Raw genomic sequence first — 18,233 nt, 5'->3', positions numbered from 1 at the left:
GAAATCCAAAGCAAAAAAGGGCCACCTTGTACCGTAATCCTCTCCACACCCTGGACACAGCTGCTATGCCACAGTTGGGATGCTATACATTATGCATGGAACTGTTATGGATGAAATGTAAACTCCCCTCGCTGAGTTTTATTTACTTTTGTACAGGAATGACTTTTGTGATTAAGGAAACCATCTGCACCCTCCAAGCTGTAACCAAAAAAAAAGAAAGTGCAGTTTGACTGCACATAAATATGCGTCTTCTGTACCAAGCAGCTCTGACTTTCCACCTGTGCACATACGGTGCTCCTAGAAACAGGGTGGGGTCAGAAAGGATATAAACAGGTTTATTAGGGTTGTGACAGTCATAGCCAATTCCATTCGCTACTTTCATCTAGTTTAAATACAGGGGTCGTCTCCATGCTAATGCATGGACAGTCAGGCTGAATCCTGTTGTGCACAATTTTACTTGTGCCATAAAGTTGAAGCAAAATTCTTCATATTGTACTATCTTCCTTACTGAAATTGAAAAGAGGAAGGAAGGACATGAATGCCTTTCTAATTTTTTTTATTGCAACTTGGGATTTATAAATTAAGAGTCTTAAATGAAAAGAAACGTTATTTTGGCAAGCTGTTTTCCTTGGTTTGGATGGGGACATTCGGGGGAGGCCTAGCAAAAGCGGATGGCCTGAGGGAGTCATTAATGAGAAAGACATTTGAACTGATGTATAATTTTTCAGCGTGTCTGTTGATTTGCAGTACAAACAGTGGAATAATTAAACAGAATGAAAGGCTTGTTTTTTTCCGAACAAGGCCATCAGATCCTTTGGTTATTTTACAACCATCTTTTGCTTGTTGCAAACAGATTAATTCACTGCCCTAAATAATTGTGGTTTGATAATGTGCAACAACATTATTTGTTGAATGACTGCAGATGTTTCGAGCTATGGTTGTTCAGCAGTGCAGTGGTAGTGGAGTGTTTCCTTCTGTCTCCGTTTGTTTTTCTGTGCTGTTAGGATCTTTATATGTCGGCTCATTTTTCCTACCACGATTTCAAAAATCAATCTTGTGGCATCAGATATAATTAAAATCTTTCAGACCTTGGTTGTACAGACTTGTGTATTTTAGTCCATTATTTGGTTTTGGGAGTCTGCTTCTATTGTGTGTTTTCCACACTACTTGTCTTTTTTGGTGTTTTGGAATTTTTATAGCTTTAGTTCAGCTATTGTAGTAGTGGGTGTACTGCTCTACCCCTTACAACCGAATGTCACCTATTCACCTCTTCAGTTGTGCTAGCAGCATAATGCATGTCCAGTAGAAAGACAAAAAAACACCAAAATAGAATAATTACTATATTATCAAATAAACCACTGTTAAATTCTTTTTTTCGTTGCATTGTTAAATGTTACATTATAAATAATAGAATCATGAATATAAGGTAAGCAGTCTCACGTATGCACAATTTAAAGCGACTGTTTACTGAAAGATAAAATATGCATATTCAAAGGACAGTCCAACAAAATCAATGCCTTTTATTAGTAGGCATTATTTTTATACTCACATATCTGCTGGTACCATCGTAGTCACATCTTTCGATCTTGCCAAGGCTTCCGTCTGAAAAGTAGAGCTTCTCTGCTTTGTGGTCAATAGTCAGTCCATTCGGCGTCAAGATGTCAGAACTGATGACAATCCTCATGTTCTTGCCTGCTAAGGTGGACCTCATGATGCTGGGCCTCTGCTCGTTCCAGTTGGTCCAAAACATCAGGCTAAAAATGTGTGATAGACAGCAAGCATTTAAAAACAAGACGGGCAGTATTTTTTCACATAGTCTAACAACAGGAAGTGGATTCAGCTGAAGCAGCAGGTATCACCGGAGAATCCTTCCTTCTCTTACTTCACCTCTGTGCTCCTACAGATTCATGCCAGCTCAGCAAGAACAAAGCAGATGTGTGTGTCACATGAAATTCAATTACAGCTAATGCCCCAGTATATGACCCGTGAAATCCACAACAAACAACAGGTGAATGTTCTCCATAAAATGTCAGTCAATCCTAAACATTATTCCATAGCTGCCAAGCCCTCATTGGCTTCCTTTTTACCCTGAAGGAGTTCTCACTGATAGAGTGTAGCTCTCTTTCAATTAGATGAAAGAGATTACCATCACAGGTTGTGTGATAAAGGTCATTATGCATATTCGTCTGTGTGAGAATATGAAAAACAGATAACAGCTGGTGAGAAAATAAATAAAAGATATATATCGTAGCTTATGTGGGATGTGAGAGATGGACAGCTATGCAGACAAATTACTGGAAAAGGAGCTGTCTATGTTTTCTACAAACCATTTTTCAAGCCCCAGTCTCTCAGCTCATGCTGTAATGGAGTCATGGAAGTCCACTGGAGTGTGATAATAAAGATTCAGGTCAGAGGTCACAACCAGGGGCTACTAATTAATCACTCGAGTTCTTGAATTCTAATTATCAGACAGTGATTCTGCATTGGGATGGATGTGGAGCCCAACTGCCAACCAAGTATAGTCTGAGGTCAAGAAATTAATTTAGTTAGTATAACAGGAGAAGCAGGATACTCACTCTTATCACAACAGGTCTATATGCATGATAAATACAACCTGCACTAGATGGAACAGGAATTGTGATGTTTTACTTTCTGAACAAGACAGGACACATTTCCTCTTTTCTCGACACAGAGATGAGACTGTTAAATTGGGGTTCTGGGTGCAGCCCAAAACAGAACACAACACTTACACTTGACATGTAAAAATTGCCCCCCAATACAGAACACAACAGCATTCTCATATGGATCCTGCCTAGAAATGAACTGCACATTATTGATCAGACTCGATAATTACTACATAACTGATTGTTGTGGGTGCAGAAATCTGCTAAACAAACTACTTTCTATACAACTATTATTTGTTCAGAGAGGCAAAGCTAATCTCTAATAACATGGGAGTGAACTTGTATTACAATCCCAGTAGAAAGAAGGTGTGAAGCAGGAGCAGCATGCACTTAAAAGCCTCGTTTGTTTTTGCTGTGCTATTCCATTTGTCTGCATTTGTGTTACAGCATGCAGCAGACAATCTGTGGATTTCAAAGCTCTACCTTGAGCATATCCTGGCAGCATATCAACAACGTAGTCCATGAATAGATTTATAGACATGTACAAGGATTTTAAAAACTGTCCTCCCACTAATGGGAAGCCAGGATATGGATTTTAAAACAGCAGTGATGTCATCTTGTTAAAACTCTGCCAGCAAGTATTAAGTGTAATGAGACATGTGTCTAATATAATTATTTCATGTTCTCAATGTTTTCTAATGCCATTATGCTATTATTTGCTCTCCTGGTGCATTAAATAGAACCAAGGTTGTCTCTTAGATTTAATCTGATATTAAATACAAACATTGAGATCAATGCCATGTAGGGTGTGGCGTCATCAGCGTTAAAGAAGCATAAAGTGCTTGAGAGGGCCTATAATTGTGAAAACAAAGTTAGACATACATCAACCAGTTTGGTCACAGATTAAGTGACTGATGAGAGGATGTGTGTGTGTATTGTGATGACGAAGAGGAGCTACTGACCTTTGACACTCATCCAGAGCAAGGACGTGTGGGTGGTCTTCCTCTGAAAGTGTCACCACAGCCTGCCTGCTGAAGGCGCCGGTTCGTCTCTGGTCCACAGTTTGTCTCGTGATGGTAGACGTAGTGGAGCTGGTCCAATACAAGGTGTCCCAGGCCCGATGGTAAGCCAGGCCTTCCACAGAACCCACATCTAAACGAAGAGACACATTAGAATGGTTGGCTATTTCTTGTAGTAATGTTTGACCACAGAGTAATCGGTTGTTAAATCCTTGGAACAACTGCTAAATCCAAATCTGAACAGGTTTGAGGTCATAGTGATTTTGACCTTTAAACTTTGACAAGACCAAACCAGAACATCCTTAAGTCAAATGGAACTTTATAAAGATATTTTGTTCCCAAGTAAAACATGACTTTACAGTGAGCTTGACCTTTGACCATCCAATTCATCATTAAACTAAAGCAGCAACCTTTACGGCTGAGAAATGAGGCTCATGTTGTGGAAGTGTCAAAAACTGCAGTCCCCCCTGCCCCTCTAGGGACTGGCTCCAAATGTGAGTCGTTTACAGCTTGGTACAAAAACAGTTTTTGTTCTCTCTTGATGAGTTCCCTCTCTGTGCCATCTCACTTGTTTGAACTATTTTCATACTTAAAATGTTGCATAATTCACAATAAGACGGCTTTGAGTGACAAATGAGTGCCGACTCACAGTGAGAACTTCTTGCTTTCAAACCTACCCGTCCACCCCGGCTCTACCAGCGCTCCACCCCTTTGGTTGTACTGGGAGTTTAAATGGACTCATTAGAGCCTTGTCTCCTTTATAAATTAAATTTAGGCAAGTCCAGTTTTTTAATTGAGAATTTTCATACATGTGCCACGGCCACTGTCATCTAGGGCCACAAGTTGTCTGTTGTGTGTATTTAGGGTAAAAATATTGACTGCTCTTACAGATGGAAGGCTCCAATTGTGTTAGTATAGGGATTGTGTTTCCACACTGACTGACAGGTAAATAACTTCATGCCTCACTACACTAGACAGACAACCATTTGTTGATGCAACAGTCACTCAGGAACCGAATATGTTTTCATCGCAAACCAATTTCCTAAACACAGAATATAAAAAGGCCGCAGCTGCCTCCCATGTTAATGCATGAATATGACTGACAGGGAGGGACCCTCTAGAGACAGACAATGATCACTGGCAGTAAAATCTGCCCATTTTCATGTTTCTCACTTTTTTTCTATTTAATTATAAATTACCAACTGACAATGACTTTCACCATATGCAACACAAGCATCATTCGGGAAACATTAGGTCATGGGGCTGTCATGTACTCACGCACACTATTCCTCCCCATGGATTATTATAAGACAGAGTTTTCATTTGATTTTGACAGAGCCAAATGAAAAAAAATCTATGTATTTCTGATAAAAACTGAGTGCACACAGCAGGACTACAAAAAGTTTACAAGAAAGCAGACAAAAAAAAATCACAAATTACAAAAAAAATAAATTAAATTCACATTCACAATTCAAACTCCACAAAATAGTTAAAAAACCACCACCACAACACAAAGCAGAAAGAAAAATTCAAAGTTTAGTAGCATGCCAGAATTTAACAAAGACCCAAGGCCTTCAGAACAGGCTCTTAACCAGATAGGATCTGAATGAATCATTGTGTTTTATGTGGATTTGTTGATGTGTTACTTATCTGTGTTTAAATGTGCGTTTACTGCATGATAACAGGAACATAAGAATCAACCTACCAACATTCAAATTTAAGCCAATAACAATGCAAATAATAATACATACACTAAATATATAAATAATATACTGTATGTTTCCATGTGCAACTTTAGCAAAATGCTGGTCTGTTTTTAGTTGAAAATGTTAAAGCTGCAATCTATGAGATCTCCATCTGGTGATTGTTTGCATATTGATTACGGTAATTATCCATAACCAATCAATTACTGTATTCTGACATTATGGACAAACCAGTAGAAAATATCTTGCAAATCTTGTTGTTTTTAGTGTTAGAGAACAGTTTAAAACCTAAATTCTGTGACTAATTTAATTGTTGCAGCTTTAGAGCATATAATGAGTATTTAGATGATGACTGCATGTTTGTCGACTTCCTGTTTCAAAGAAATTATCCTCACAGTTGGTGTAGAAGAACACATTTCATCAGACTTACAAATGCTTAAATGGGCTGGACAGGGAACCACAAAAATGAAGGATGGAAGAATCATCTAGTGGCTCGCTGCCCACATACATTTGCCATATAGTGTAAATATATATATGAAATATACATAAAACCAATCTGCCTAAACATTTTGCACATGCTTTCATGTGTCAATGGTGTTTCCAATTCATCTAAAAGGTGAACATGTGGCTATTGTTGGATAATTTATGTTATATAATTTGGCTGTAACCCTGCATCTAAAACCCTATAAACCATATTTCAGAATACTTAAGACTCTACCTGAGTCAGCCGGCCGCTAATTAATAGTTTGCAATAAAAGCCGTCTGGCAGCTTGGAGTTTCTCACAAATTGTTGGCCCGGCGAGGGAGTAATTAATGGGGGACGAAGAGTTTAATTAGGGAAATATGGATGATTAACATCTTCACCTTTCCTCAATGACGGTATTTAGGCAGAAAGTTTCAAAAGAAAAGAGAAGATGGTCTAGATTTTATGTACAGTGCAGGTTTAGATACTGCCTGAGGCCTTTTAAATAACATCATCTAAATGGAATCGAGGGTCATCATTCCACAGCTATACACTCTGTACTGAAGCTGCACCTAAACAATTTTTTGCTGATTTTGAAAAAGAAAAAAAAGGGACTACATTTAGAATTGTAATTTCCATTCAAATTAATTATATGCACCACTTTAGTTTTGCATTTCACAAGTGCTAAAGTGTGAAGGACACTTACAAATCCAGACAGATGGTCCTTGATAACGCTTGTTCATTTCTGTGAGATAAATAAATAAGCAGAAAGCTCCCTCAGCAGGAGTGTGGAAGACGGGCTTGGGGCGGGGAGGGGGTGGGTGAGTGGATCAGTAACACTCTGCCAGTCTCCCGGTGTGAGGAGGAGGGTGGGAAGGTGCTGAGCTCTGCTCCCAGTGGAAACTTCACAGAATGCTGGAGGATGCTAGCTGAGCAGAACAGAGACTTTTGCTGTTCATCTGACTCCAGTCATGCTTATCGAGACAGCCTTGACTGAGCTTCACAGAGTAATAGAGAAGGACTGGTCCTGGTTCAATCACTCAGAAGGCTTTAAGCTGTCTTACAGAAGGCGTACTTAATGCTGTGTGAATATTCTAAATAACATTGCCCCTTAATTAAAACTGAAATAAAAATGACACCTTGTCAACACCATTCATGTGGCTGCCGGCAGCTGCAGTCTTGGGTCAGTGTACATATGCTAGATCTAGTCAGCTACATCGCCGCTTAGCTCTAGAATGTAATGTATATTATTAGAGTTCATACTTAAGCACACAGGCAACGCAGATACAGGATTAATTAAATACGCCTCCATGGCAGGCACATAAAACATGTCTGACAAACCACATTACAACATCGTGCCAAACTAACATAACATAACATAACAAACGGTAATGTAGAAACAGTAATATGAAATGCACTTACTTTCGACAATGACAGATCTTCCTGTCCAGTCGTCATTAACAACCTGGATATTTCCAAAATGGACGTCGCTAAAAAAGATGCGGTTGGTCCCAGATTCCTTCTGGCTGTAGTCAAAGGCCAGTGCAATGACATTCTTGAAAAACGCAGGATTCTCGAAAGGCTGGACAGGTGAGTTGAGGTCATGTTCATCTGAAAGATGGATGCTTTTGAGTATTGTCCTCTCAGAGTATAGTAAATAACCTCCATAGCGCTTGCAGGCAAAGCCGTCCTCTGCCAGCCTGCCGTGGGCGCAGGAGCAGGTGCGGCGACCGCTGCCCAGGTGAAAGCACAGCTGCTGGCAGCCACCGTTACTCCTGGCGCAGGGGTTGGTGCCTTCACAACCAAACACATGTTCAGTTAGTAGTTTGACTCAGTTCCTGCTCTGTGCAATCATGTTTAAAGTGACCCGATTATACATGACAGATGAAAATCCTGCAGTGAGGCTGCCACAGAGTACAAAATTTGAAGTCATTCAGGATTTATAATAGCTGTACCTTTTTCTCTGCCTCTATTGAAGACTGTCACATCCTTCAGATTGACCCCTAAACCACTTCTCATGGTCGCAGCTTCACTGGTGTCAGTCTTTAAGCCACGTCGGATTGAACCATTGGAGTGGGCCCTGGATCAGGAGCAAAAAAAGTAGTTTTATGTTTGAGAGCAGAGGGCATACTGTGATCTGACTTTTGACTGAGGCCGGAAAACAACAGTTAGATAGACATACAGTGTGAATAAATGTAATCGGACAAGAGTAATGCAAAGTTCACCCAGCTGTGACACAATTAAAGTTGATGAACTTCTTTCCACTGTTATCCCTCTTGTAAACTGGAGTGATTAAGATGATTGATCTTCAAGTCATGCAAGACAGGTTTAACTACTATGTTCCAAACAGCAAGTATAAAAATGCATTACAATAAAGCATTACATAATTTAACTGTGCCGGATTTTTACAGACAACTCAGTGTTTACAAAAATAGGTGGTGTCCATCGCCAAGAGAAACTGCTGTTGTTAGTATTTTCGAAAGGGACCTTTGGAGGGAAAGGCTAATATCAGGTTACTACACAGGCTTTGAGTGTGTGCATTAAAGTAAATAATAAATTACCTGTCAGACCAGTAGATGTAAGGCCCAAACACAGCCACTGAGAACAGGTCTACGTTGGCCACTGACAGTACAATCTCCCGGCTCTCACCTGTCTCAAGGTTGATCCTCTCGATCTTATCTGTGCGTGCGTCACACCAGTATAATGTATTTTCCTGGAAGGCAATTTTAAAATGCATATCACAAACCGAACCTCTTAGACATAGTCATATTTCAGCCACAAAAGGGTGAAAGCGGTAGGGGGTGCAGGAAGTAGTGGTGTGGATGATGCTGAGGTCCATCTGTGTGCAGCAGCTGTACCTCGTAGTCTATGGAAATCCCGTTGGGCCACATGATGCCTGAGTTAACCAAGGTAACCTGGTCTGAACCATCCAGGCGGGAGCGACCGATGCAGGGGTTCTGGCCCCACTCAGTCCAGAAGAGATATCTGTGCAGCAAATTATATTAGGTAAACATTACATTACACAAAAATATCTTTTTGGCATTAAAGATACAAAAAGCAAGCATTTTCTTACAAAAGCTAAAACAGGATGTAAGGCAGTAATATCAATGGCATTATGCATTATGACAAAGATCCTAACAAGCAACTGCATAACACAATCTTGTATCAAAATAGCATGATGATTTGGAATGGTGCCCTCATTTTAATATGAAAAAAAGCACTTCACCTCCTTGTCACGCTATCTAACTAAAAAGTAGGCCTACATGAAAGCTACTGTAGCATATTTTTAACTTTTAATTTTAAAGTTGGAAAATTTTAATGCTGCAGCATACTACATCTGTAGCTGATAACTGATTATTGATTGATTGTCCATGATTAAACAATTACTGACATTTTATAGACTACTCATCGTGGTGCCTGGCCATACACATACTTTTGCCTATCTATTGTAGGTTAGGACTGTTTGTAGCCAAGCCTAGATGTCTTGCAAAGATGCATACGGATTGGTTGATGGATGAATGCTGTTATGTAGACACACGCTACATAAAGCAGTGGGGGCCATTAAGCAATGCTAAAATGTGGAACAATTCTCAGACAGACTATGCAATTCAATGTTTTTGTTGACAAGGAAACATTCTTCACACCATTACACTAACACCAGATTGGACTGTTAGCACAAAACCAGGACTGGGTCCACGCATTCACACTGTTGATAGCCTACAATCTGCTGCTTCAGCAAAAACAAGGGGGTCATCAGACCAGGCTACACTTCATCTGTCCAGCATTGGTAAGATTTCTGCAGCCTAAGATTTCTTTTCTTGGCTGCTTGTTGTTGTGGTTTTCTTGGCCTGCTGTAGCCCACTTTAACAGAGGCTCCTGACCTGTATCTGCAGACTGCATGCTTCACAGCTGCCATGTACAATTGGCTGATAGCATATTTGCATAAATAAGCAGGTGCATAGGTGTTTCTGATAAAGTGCTTAGTAAGTGTTTGTGTGAAAAACCAGTATTAGTCAATAAGTCAATTTTTTGCTTATTGTGCAATAAATACAGTATATTTCCTCAGATGTCTTTATATAATAAAAGGTTTCAATTGGATATGGGGGATAGAAAAAGGAAAAAACACACAGATGCCACCTACCCTTTTTGTGGATGTACAGCAATGGCTCTCGGCTGATCAAGTCCTTCAGATATGACCACAGAGCGGTATGCACCGTTCAGACGTGAGATTTCTATTAGGTTAAAACCATGGTCTGTCCAATAGAGGTTGCCTGTGGAGCAAGCAACAGCAACCCAAGGTATATTGATTCCCAGGTATACATGATACAAGTTACACATTCGCTATTTTAAATGCAATTTTGCACATGCAATTGTGAATTTACTCGGTGTGGAGGGGATATCCAACGTTGTCAGTAACGCTTAATGTTTTTAGCAGCCCGGATCAAAACAAAGACATCTACTCGATTTCACAACTAGAGGCATTGAACCCAAAGTGAGAATTCTCACCAATCGATACCAATTTGACAGCCTGTGGTAATAACTGCAGGGCCTGTGGAGTCACAATACTAACCAGCGATCCAGTCAACGGCGATGCCTTCCACCCGACTGATGCCAGTAGTAATGATGTCTTCCCTCCAGGTCTGATCGCGCTTGGCGCGGGATATTCTGTTCAGTCCCATGTCAGTCCAATACACGGTGTCATTTCCTGTGAGACACATCATAAGCTTAACGGGAAAAAAGGAATGATGCTACTGCAGACAAAAAGCATTTATGCCCTCAAACAAAGCAGCTCATTTTTTACTGCAGCATGGCCCATTTCACCAGATGTTGTGTGGCACTATAAAGCATGATGGTGAAAATACCTACAGCTCAAGCACACCTCTATGTTGACACACAGTGCCTGGGCAGGAAAGGTAATTGTTGGTCAAATTTTACAAGGCAGTATATTGCTTCATGAAAAACATGGCGTTGGTAAAAGTGTTATAGACTCCTTTTTGATTTTACAGCTCTATTACATAAGCATACAAAATAGTATTCCATTTTTGTAGAGGACAGGGTTATCATTTTGTAGGTAGCAGTCTGGCTTCGTGCAAATTGTTGCAATAGACTTATTTATTTAATTGTACTTTCTTGTTCCCGCTGTCTTCACACTCTGTTAATACGTTGGTGACACACGGCAGACTGAAGCTGCAGGGCTTTTATCCGTTCTACCCTGGCTTCTATAATGACTTGTAAATGATATGTGCTGCTCTCAGACAGCTTAGAAACACATTTACATGTTCACCTGCCCAAGGTAATAAAGGTGAAGACAATCGTCAATCTTGTTCGGTGCTTTGCCAACGTCTAACTTTGGATCCAGCTCATTTCCTCTTTTCCAAAAGCTGTGGTCACACTTTGAAATTGCTATCGACCTTTGAAGTCTCTCAGATTCAGAATCTGATTTCAGGATCTCTTGATAGCTACTGGATAAGTGACTGAGTCATGACTATTACTTGTGTAATGAGGATCCCAAGCTGCTCTTGTTTTCCTGTTAGGCCTACATTGTCTGTTTTTAGCAAATTATAATGCTTAACTTAACCTCATGTCAACTATATTATGAAAATCCACACTGAAAAATATATCTGATCATCAAATTAGTTCCAAAAGTAGAGATGAGAATTGAAAAAAAGAGATATATTACACTAAACAATCCTTTTAGGATTCCTCCTTTCTCTTCCCTATCTACCTCCTCTTCTCCTCTATCACTTGGACACCCATCAGCAGGAGGGCTCCCAATTTTGATTGCAACAAAAGGTATACTAATTTAAACCATGTGCCTTTGACCTAAAATTTGATGTTTAAACTGTACTGTCATAATATTGAGCCTATGCTACAAGCAGGGATTGCATGAGAAATAAAGCATCAACAACTGCAGTTCCCTATGTGGCCTCTGGGAGCTGGCTCCAAAAGTTAATGCCCATAGACCTCCATGTTAAAAACATCAAACTTTACAGCAACATGTTTACATCCTGGTATAAAAACCTTTGTTGTTCTCAGTTGACAAGTTTGTGACAATTGTACAGGGGGTGAATTTTAAGAAGCCATTTTTGCACAATTATGTGTTATGTCAGCTTTGAGTGACAGGACGGTGCCAACGCACAGTACAAGCTTGCAGCTCAAACAACCACCCACCACCTCAGCTCAACTTGCACTTCACCTCCTTGTCTTTATTTTGATTAATGAGGAGTCAAGGTGGACTGCGATGCTGCCAACATGGCAACGTCAGAGCCTCCCACAGAGGCATTTATGTACAGTATAAGGCACACGTCTTCCATCTGCAACAGGCTTTTTTGCCACTTTCTCAAATACCATGGTAACGAGCCTTGTGTTTAAAACAAAAAAGTACAGATTCTAAAACCCAAGAACCACACAGATATATTTCACTAGCTTTAAAAAATTCTTGCACAACTGTTGTTTGGAGCACTGTATATCCCCAGTGTCTGTTGCAGAATGTGCTGCTCAGTATTGTTTCCTTCTTTCAGTAGTCAACAGAACACAGTTCCTTTCATGGGGAGGTCTGCTGATCTCTGCCTCTGAACCATGTTTCTGTTTGTTAATATTCAATCAATGTATTCATTTACATGCCCTGTCCTCCAACTACATCATTTATTTTTTTACATCATCTTTTTCCATGAAAAAGTATGTTTTTATTTTTTTACACATTGTTTTTTCTTTCTCTTATCATGCTTCAGCTGCAACCTATAGTACATCATATAGTACGCTGGATGCTACCAGCCTATAGTATATTCATAGCATTTTGTCAGTGAAAAAAATCTATCATTTTTATCATATACACTATATAAAATGAAGCATGTCTGTAAGAAATGATGGCACAAGCTATTGGGTTCATGCTTTGCAACCTTACAGTAATTTGATACAATATCTTGGGAACTGCTTTGTTAAAGGATTGTTTTGAAGCCTCATGAGGTGATTTTTGTTGTTATTCATACTTCCTCTATAATGTGAAGTTATTGCTCTTTCATCTATGCTTCAATCCACAAGCTCATAAACCATTACTCTAGATATATGAAGCCCAGTATAACACCGAACCCTTTCTATTCCTTACTGATTTTTCAAATGGAAGGAAATAAAGGAAAAAACAGGAGGAGCCATGGCTGTCAGCCATAACATTATGACTTCTAACATCAACTTATATATCTGACCCACCGACAGTTGCCATGGTAACCATTTTAATCTGTAATATTCACTGCACCTGGCCTGCTGGTGTAAGCGTGTTGTGTACCATAATTTAACTGACCAAGGGCAAAAAGACCTTTCTAGTTTATTTACTTGCTAAATCATGCACTGTATTTCTAAACTAATCTAGTACTAATCTAACTAATCTAATATGGACACAGTTTTACTTATAATTAAGACACGAAGACGTTTTTGAAAGTAGCAACAGCCTACCTCAACAAATGTAACAGGCAGCTACTACAGTCCATTTGTGACAGTGGCAGACTAACAGAGTAGCATTTACTGGCAAACACAACCCCAATGTTTTCTTTCATTTATCAACTACAGCTCGATATATTGCTAAAGATGAAGCTTATTATGTTATGTAGCCTACTCAACACCCATGCTTTGAGTTATCTATCCTTTTTCCTGTTTTGTTTTCATACTCACCTCTCCTCTGCCTTCCGGTTTGCTGACCTACCCTGTGCTCCAGTGTCTCCATCTGCTTTTGATTACCTGCCCTGCCCTAATTTGCTGCACCTGTGCCTCGTTGCCTCCCTGCACATCTGGATGCAGTAATAGCCAATGAGAGCGCGACCGGGAAGCATCACCAGCCTGAGGTATGGTGCCTTTATACCTGATAAACATGCTGGCAACCAAAACACACAGAACTGGCGCCAGATGTAATATAGAACAGCAAGACCTACTGGTGGAATTACTGTAACAACACAGGTATCTTTACAATGTCTCATGCATAAAGCAGCTGATGCTGCTGATCGTCCTCCATATTTGTTTTTCTTCTTAAGTCTCATTTGATCATGTGAATTTCTGCGAGGGCTTGTGATTGTGGAACAGGTGTGGTCTCATGGCCAGCCTGAATGATCAGCTGTGTGTATTCAGAAGATAATAATATGTTTAAAGTGTTGAAAAATTGGTATGGTATCATACCTGCATGAAAGTCAACTCCCACCGCAAACAAGGTTCCTGTGATGGGCATCAGGGCTTCACTGTTGTCATTTGGATCAAGCGCAATCCCTCTGATCCCCTCATGAATGGAATACATCAGAAATGTGTCCACTCCTAAAAAATGACAGAGGGGACCAAATTAAACCACAAATCATGTTATTACTGCATGGGAAAGATCCACATATACAGATCTTGGACACTGCATTGAATGACTATGAGGTGGAGCAAAGGAAACAGGAAATCTTACCTTCACAAGACATGCGATCACTGCGCAAGTTATAGCCGACGGTGCAGGAGCAGCTCCGGGTGTTGTCAGATGTCGGGAAGCAGAGCTGCGAGCACCCTCCGTTGTTCACCTGGCATGGGTTTTTTCCTGAATGGCAAACAGTAACGCCACCATAAGTAGGTAGTGTGTGTTTTTCTGTGTGTGACAGGTGTCTGCTTACCTTTCTGACCCTCCCTGTCGTACACCTTCATGTGAACCACCCCGCTCGTCTTGTTTCGTAAAATCACCGGGTTCCGTCCGTCTCTCTTGGTGACCGTCCCCAGCTGTCCGGATTCGTCGTCGGCCCACCACAGTTTGCCACCTGTAAGCATCAATATCAATGTCACACATTCAGCAAAACTGCACAGCAAGGGCAAACTTGCTTTTTTTATTTTTTTTAGTTCAAAAAGCAATGTATGAAAATCACATTTTGATGCAAACTAGCCTTTTAAAAGACAATCAAATAGCGCCCTTCATCACCAAATCCAAGTGCAAGTGATGTGATTCAGCTAGCACTCTAATCCCTTAAGGCTGGCACTCTTGTGCTCTAAAGCCCCTTAATAATTGAGGCATCCTCTGAGCCGATTCGAGATTAAAGAGTGAGTTGCCCTGTTCATTGCTATGCCCACTTGCTGCTGCTGATGAGGGCATCTTGAAGCATTGAATCATGTTACTTTGATGTTTGGGAAGGTTTTCACTGAACAAAAACAAGTTCCTATTACAAAGTAAAAATAACTTTGATTTTTTAACCGCATGCCTACAAATAGATGACTCTGCTAGGGCAACTGAGAGCATTTACTGTAGTTTGTTTTGTTATGTTCTGCTCCTGACAGAGCGGCTGGCCTGCATGACAGAGAACAAAACCCTCCGGGCCTCAGTAGTGCTTCCATCAGTGGCATAAGTGATGAGTGTGTCTTTGCAAACAGGCACTTGCACAATAAGCTCCTGACCCCAGCCCACAGAGCACACCATCACCACCACCACCACCATCACCACCACTATCCTCCAACTGCCAACTTTGTCCTCAGCAGAAATCAGTGATGCACAGTCCAGGCACTTTGCCACAGACTCCACAGACGTGACAGGAACTCTCAATTCTAAATATCCCGCTGAAGTGGAGAAGTGCAAAGTGGAGAAGAGTCAGGTGGCTCCTCTCCATACAGTGTAAAAAATACAAATGAAGTGGAGATGGATATGATTTACAGCAAGTCTTTTTGAAATGACCAAAACTGCAACAGCAAATTAAATTAACTCTGAGAAGAACTCTAAGATAAAAAATAATGACAGCAAAAACACCAACAAGTGATATAAAAACAGACTTCATTGTACATGGCAAATTATTTAGCAGCAATATTAAACTCTGGAGCAATCAGCTTTGGATTCTCAGATGACCTGGAGGAAAAGAAGTCCTCCACAAAGGAATTACTTTGCTCAGTAGCACCATCCATTCATTTAATGGATCCTTGTTTTCACACAATGTCATTTACAAGCAAATTTCTTGTTACATTTTATGCTAAATCAACCACTCTGAGCAGCACTATTTCTCCAGTCCTTGTGAACCATATTATCAACCTAAACTAAATGTGAAAGACAAGACTGTCAAAAACAACATGTAAAGAAATTTAGGAACATATTTTTATTTGCAAAAACAACTACAGCATGTGCCCTCCAGACATAAGTCCCTGGAAGGTGAGATGTTATTTTGTTCTCCTGACGTTTTTACTATTTCAAAAAAAACCTGGAAACAATTCCCTCTTGTATTAACAGCTTCGGGCTGAATGCCATCCTAAAAGGGATCGTAATACTCATTGCCACAAATCAGAGAGATTCCCATGAGTGAGAGTGACAGTCTACATGTAGTTTACAAAACATTACACCCTGGAGGGCATGCTAGCCGAGATTAGCTTTGCACCCTGTGTTAATTTGATGCCTAGGGGACCACGGGCTAGGTGTGATTGCTCGCTTGTGGCACATCATATTCAATTTCCACTTCAACCGCTAGTTTGATCCCAGGCAAGTCAAGGCTGATGGATCACTCACACCTTTCGAACAGAAGCACCCACGTTCCCCTCAAGCCAATCCAATTATTACAAAGCCTTAGGACCGGAGCGGGCCGACCTTGTGTCACTAACAGTGCCTTCATTATAGCTTTTCACAAGCAGCAGGAGCAATCACAAAGACACGGAAGCAAAATAAAAAAAAAACATGCTAAAAAAGAAATTCAAGCACAGCAACAAAGCAAAAAATACTTAATTCCTTCTAGAGAAGTGCATTCTACATGCACCTTTGTAAAACATTTGTGTGGGAGGTGTTTCTATACATTCATCTACACAACCATGTAAACAAGCCTCCCTTGTTTGCACACGGTGAACCTTAACCACTTCAAACTGATCAATCAAGCTTTCGCAGAGGAGACAACAGAGCTATTGTTGGATTTCTGCTCATTAAGGATGTTTGTTAAGTCAGCAGAGGACATAAAGGCCTTTAATTAACCAAAGTCAACTAACACACTGTTTATTTTCCAACATATGTGTTTTTAAATCCATGCTGCATTCCCAGTGCCAGCTACTGTGCAATCTGTTCGTACCATTTAGTATTCAATCAGAGTTTGCTAGAACTAGAAACACAATCAAGACAGAGAGAGGAGATATACTGAAGACAACTTTGCAGTAAACAGAGCAAATGCACTTAATTGCATCCTACAACATGCAGACCAAAACATAATTTGCAGAAGAGGCATTTCTTTGTAACAGGCATTACAAATAGTCTATGCTCTTGGCAACAACAAAAGAGGCTCAGGAGTGGAAAATGACCTGTCTGTCTGCTATCTTCCACCAGCCTCATTTTCAGCTTAGCCAGGTTTATGCTAGATGGTCTATAACAATGGAGGGAGGCATGTTGCTATAAGGAAACTGTCTGAGAGAAAACAATGAATGAACATCAGCAAATGCACGACATTGTAACTGTTGTGCATTCAATTGGAACAATTTAGTCTGAATTGTTGTTACACTGCATGTGGCATCTTCACAATGAGTGCTGAGCCATTTCTCATTACTAATATGCTGTCTAATCCGGTAAAAAAAAAAAAGATTTAGTAGATTACAATGACATTTACATAGCTACAATCAGGTTCGTAAATATTGTAATAATAAGATTTTTGCTATGTGGCCTTTGTATAACACCACATTGAACAAACAACACTTACGATGTGAAGAAGGTTGAGGCTATCTGTACACACACATTTTGGCAGCTCATATATAATGAAACAAACATAAGGACTGCCTTTAGTACTCGGATCTTTTGCAGTCAATGACTGCCTGAAGTATGTAACCCATGCTCATAACTAAATGCTGTTTCCTTCCATGAGATGCTCTGCGGGCTCTTACTGCATCTGTCTTCAGCTGCTGCTTGTTTGTGGCTCTTTCTCCCTCTTCAGCCTTGTCTTCAGTGAGTGAACAGCAGCTCTATTGGTCTGAGATCAGGTGACTGACAGAATATCCCAGCTCATCCCAGCGCTTCATTATCCAGTGTGGAGTGGTTTCCTGTAAGCTTTGCAGCATTTGTATGAATCTGGGCATATATATCTATACAGCCCAGAATTCACCCTGCTGCTTCTATCAGCAGTCACAGCATCACTAAACAGCAGTGACTCTGTTCCATTAGCAGACATACCACTGCCTCCCCCACGTCTGATTGTAGATCATCAGCTGTTCTTTTCCTTCTCCACACTTTTCTCTGATATCATTCTGGTACAAGTTCATCTTGGTTTCGTCAGTCCAAGGAATTTCATTCCAAACCTAGACAGGCTTTTTAGATGTTTTTCTGGTACAGTCTAATCTGCCCTTTCTGACCAGTGGTTTCTTGTAAAGCCATCTCAGACAGTAGACTTTGACAATGACACACCTACCTCTCCCAGAGTGTGCTTCTGTGGTCTTTCAGGTCTTTTACTGTTGCTGAGCCACTTCTTCTTTTAAGAAT

The 18,233-nt window shown here is 40.3% G+C and overlaps 1 protein-coding gene across 1 annotated transcript in view; it reads right to left on the bottom strand.

Moving 5' to 3' along the window:
• lrp1bb (low density lipoprotein receptor-related protein 1Bb) overlaps nt 1-18,233 on the bottom strand; it is a 239,100-nt gene that overhangs the window by 63,272 nt on the left and 157,595 nt on the right. The window contains exons 33-43 of the mRNA XM_028393416.1: nt 14,437-14,577; nt 14,238-14,363; nt 13,973-14,104; nt 10,380-10,514; nt 9,951-10,080; nt 8,668-8,794; nt 8,371-8,522; nt 7,765-7,889; nt 7,232-7,603; nt 3,587-3,776; nt 1,550-1,754 (exon numbers count right to left, since the gene is read on the bottom strand). Coding sequence (XP_028249217.1) covers nt 1,550-1,754; nt 3,587-3,776; nt 7,232-7,603; nt 7,765-7,889; nt 8,371-8,522; nt 8,668-8,794; nt 9,951-10,080; nt 10,380-10,514; nt 13,973-14,104; nt 14,238-14,363; nt 14,437-14,577 — 1,835 coding nt within the window. The remainder of the gene's footprint in view (nt 1-1,549; nt 1,755-3,586; nt 3,777-7,231; nt 7,604-7,764; nt 7,890-8,370; nt 8,523-8,667; nt 8,795-9,950; nt 10,081-10,379; nt 10,515-13,972; nt 14,105-14,237; nt 14,364-14,436; nt 14,578-18,233) is intronic.

Source organism: Parambassis ranga, chromosome 21, assembly GCF_900634625.1.
Source record: "Parambassis ranga chromosome 21, fParRan2.1, whole genome shotgun sequence".
Taxonomy (NCBI): Eukaryota; Metazoa; Chordata; class Actinopteri; family Ambassidae; genus Parambassis; species Parambassis ranga.
Note: the sequence above shows the minus strand (reverse complement) of the source record. Positions and strands in the feature narration are given on the sequence as shown.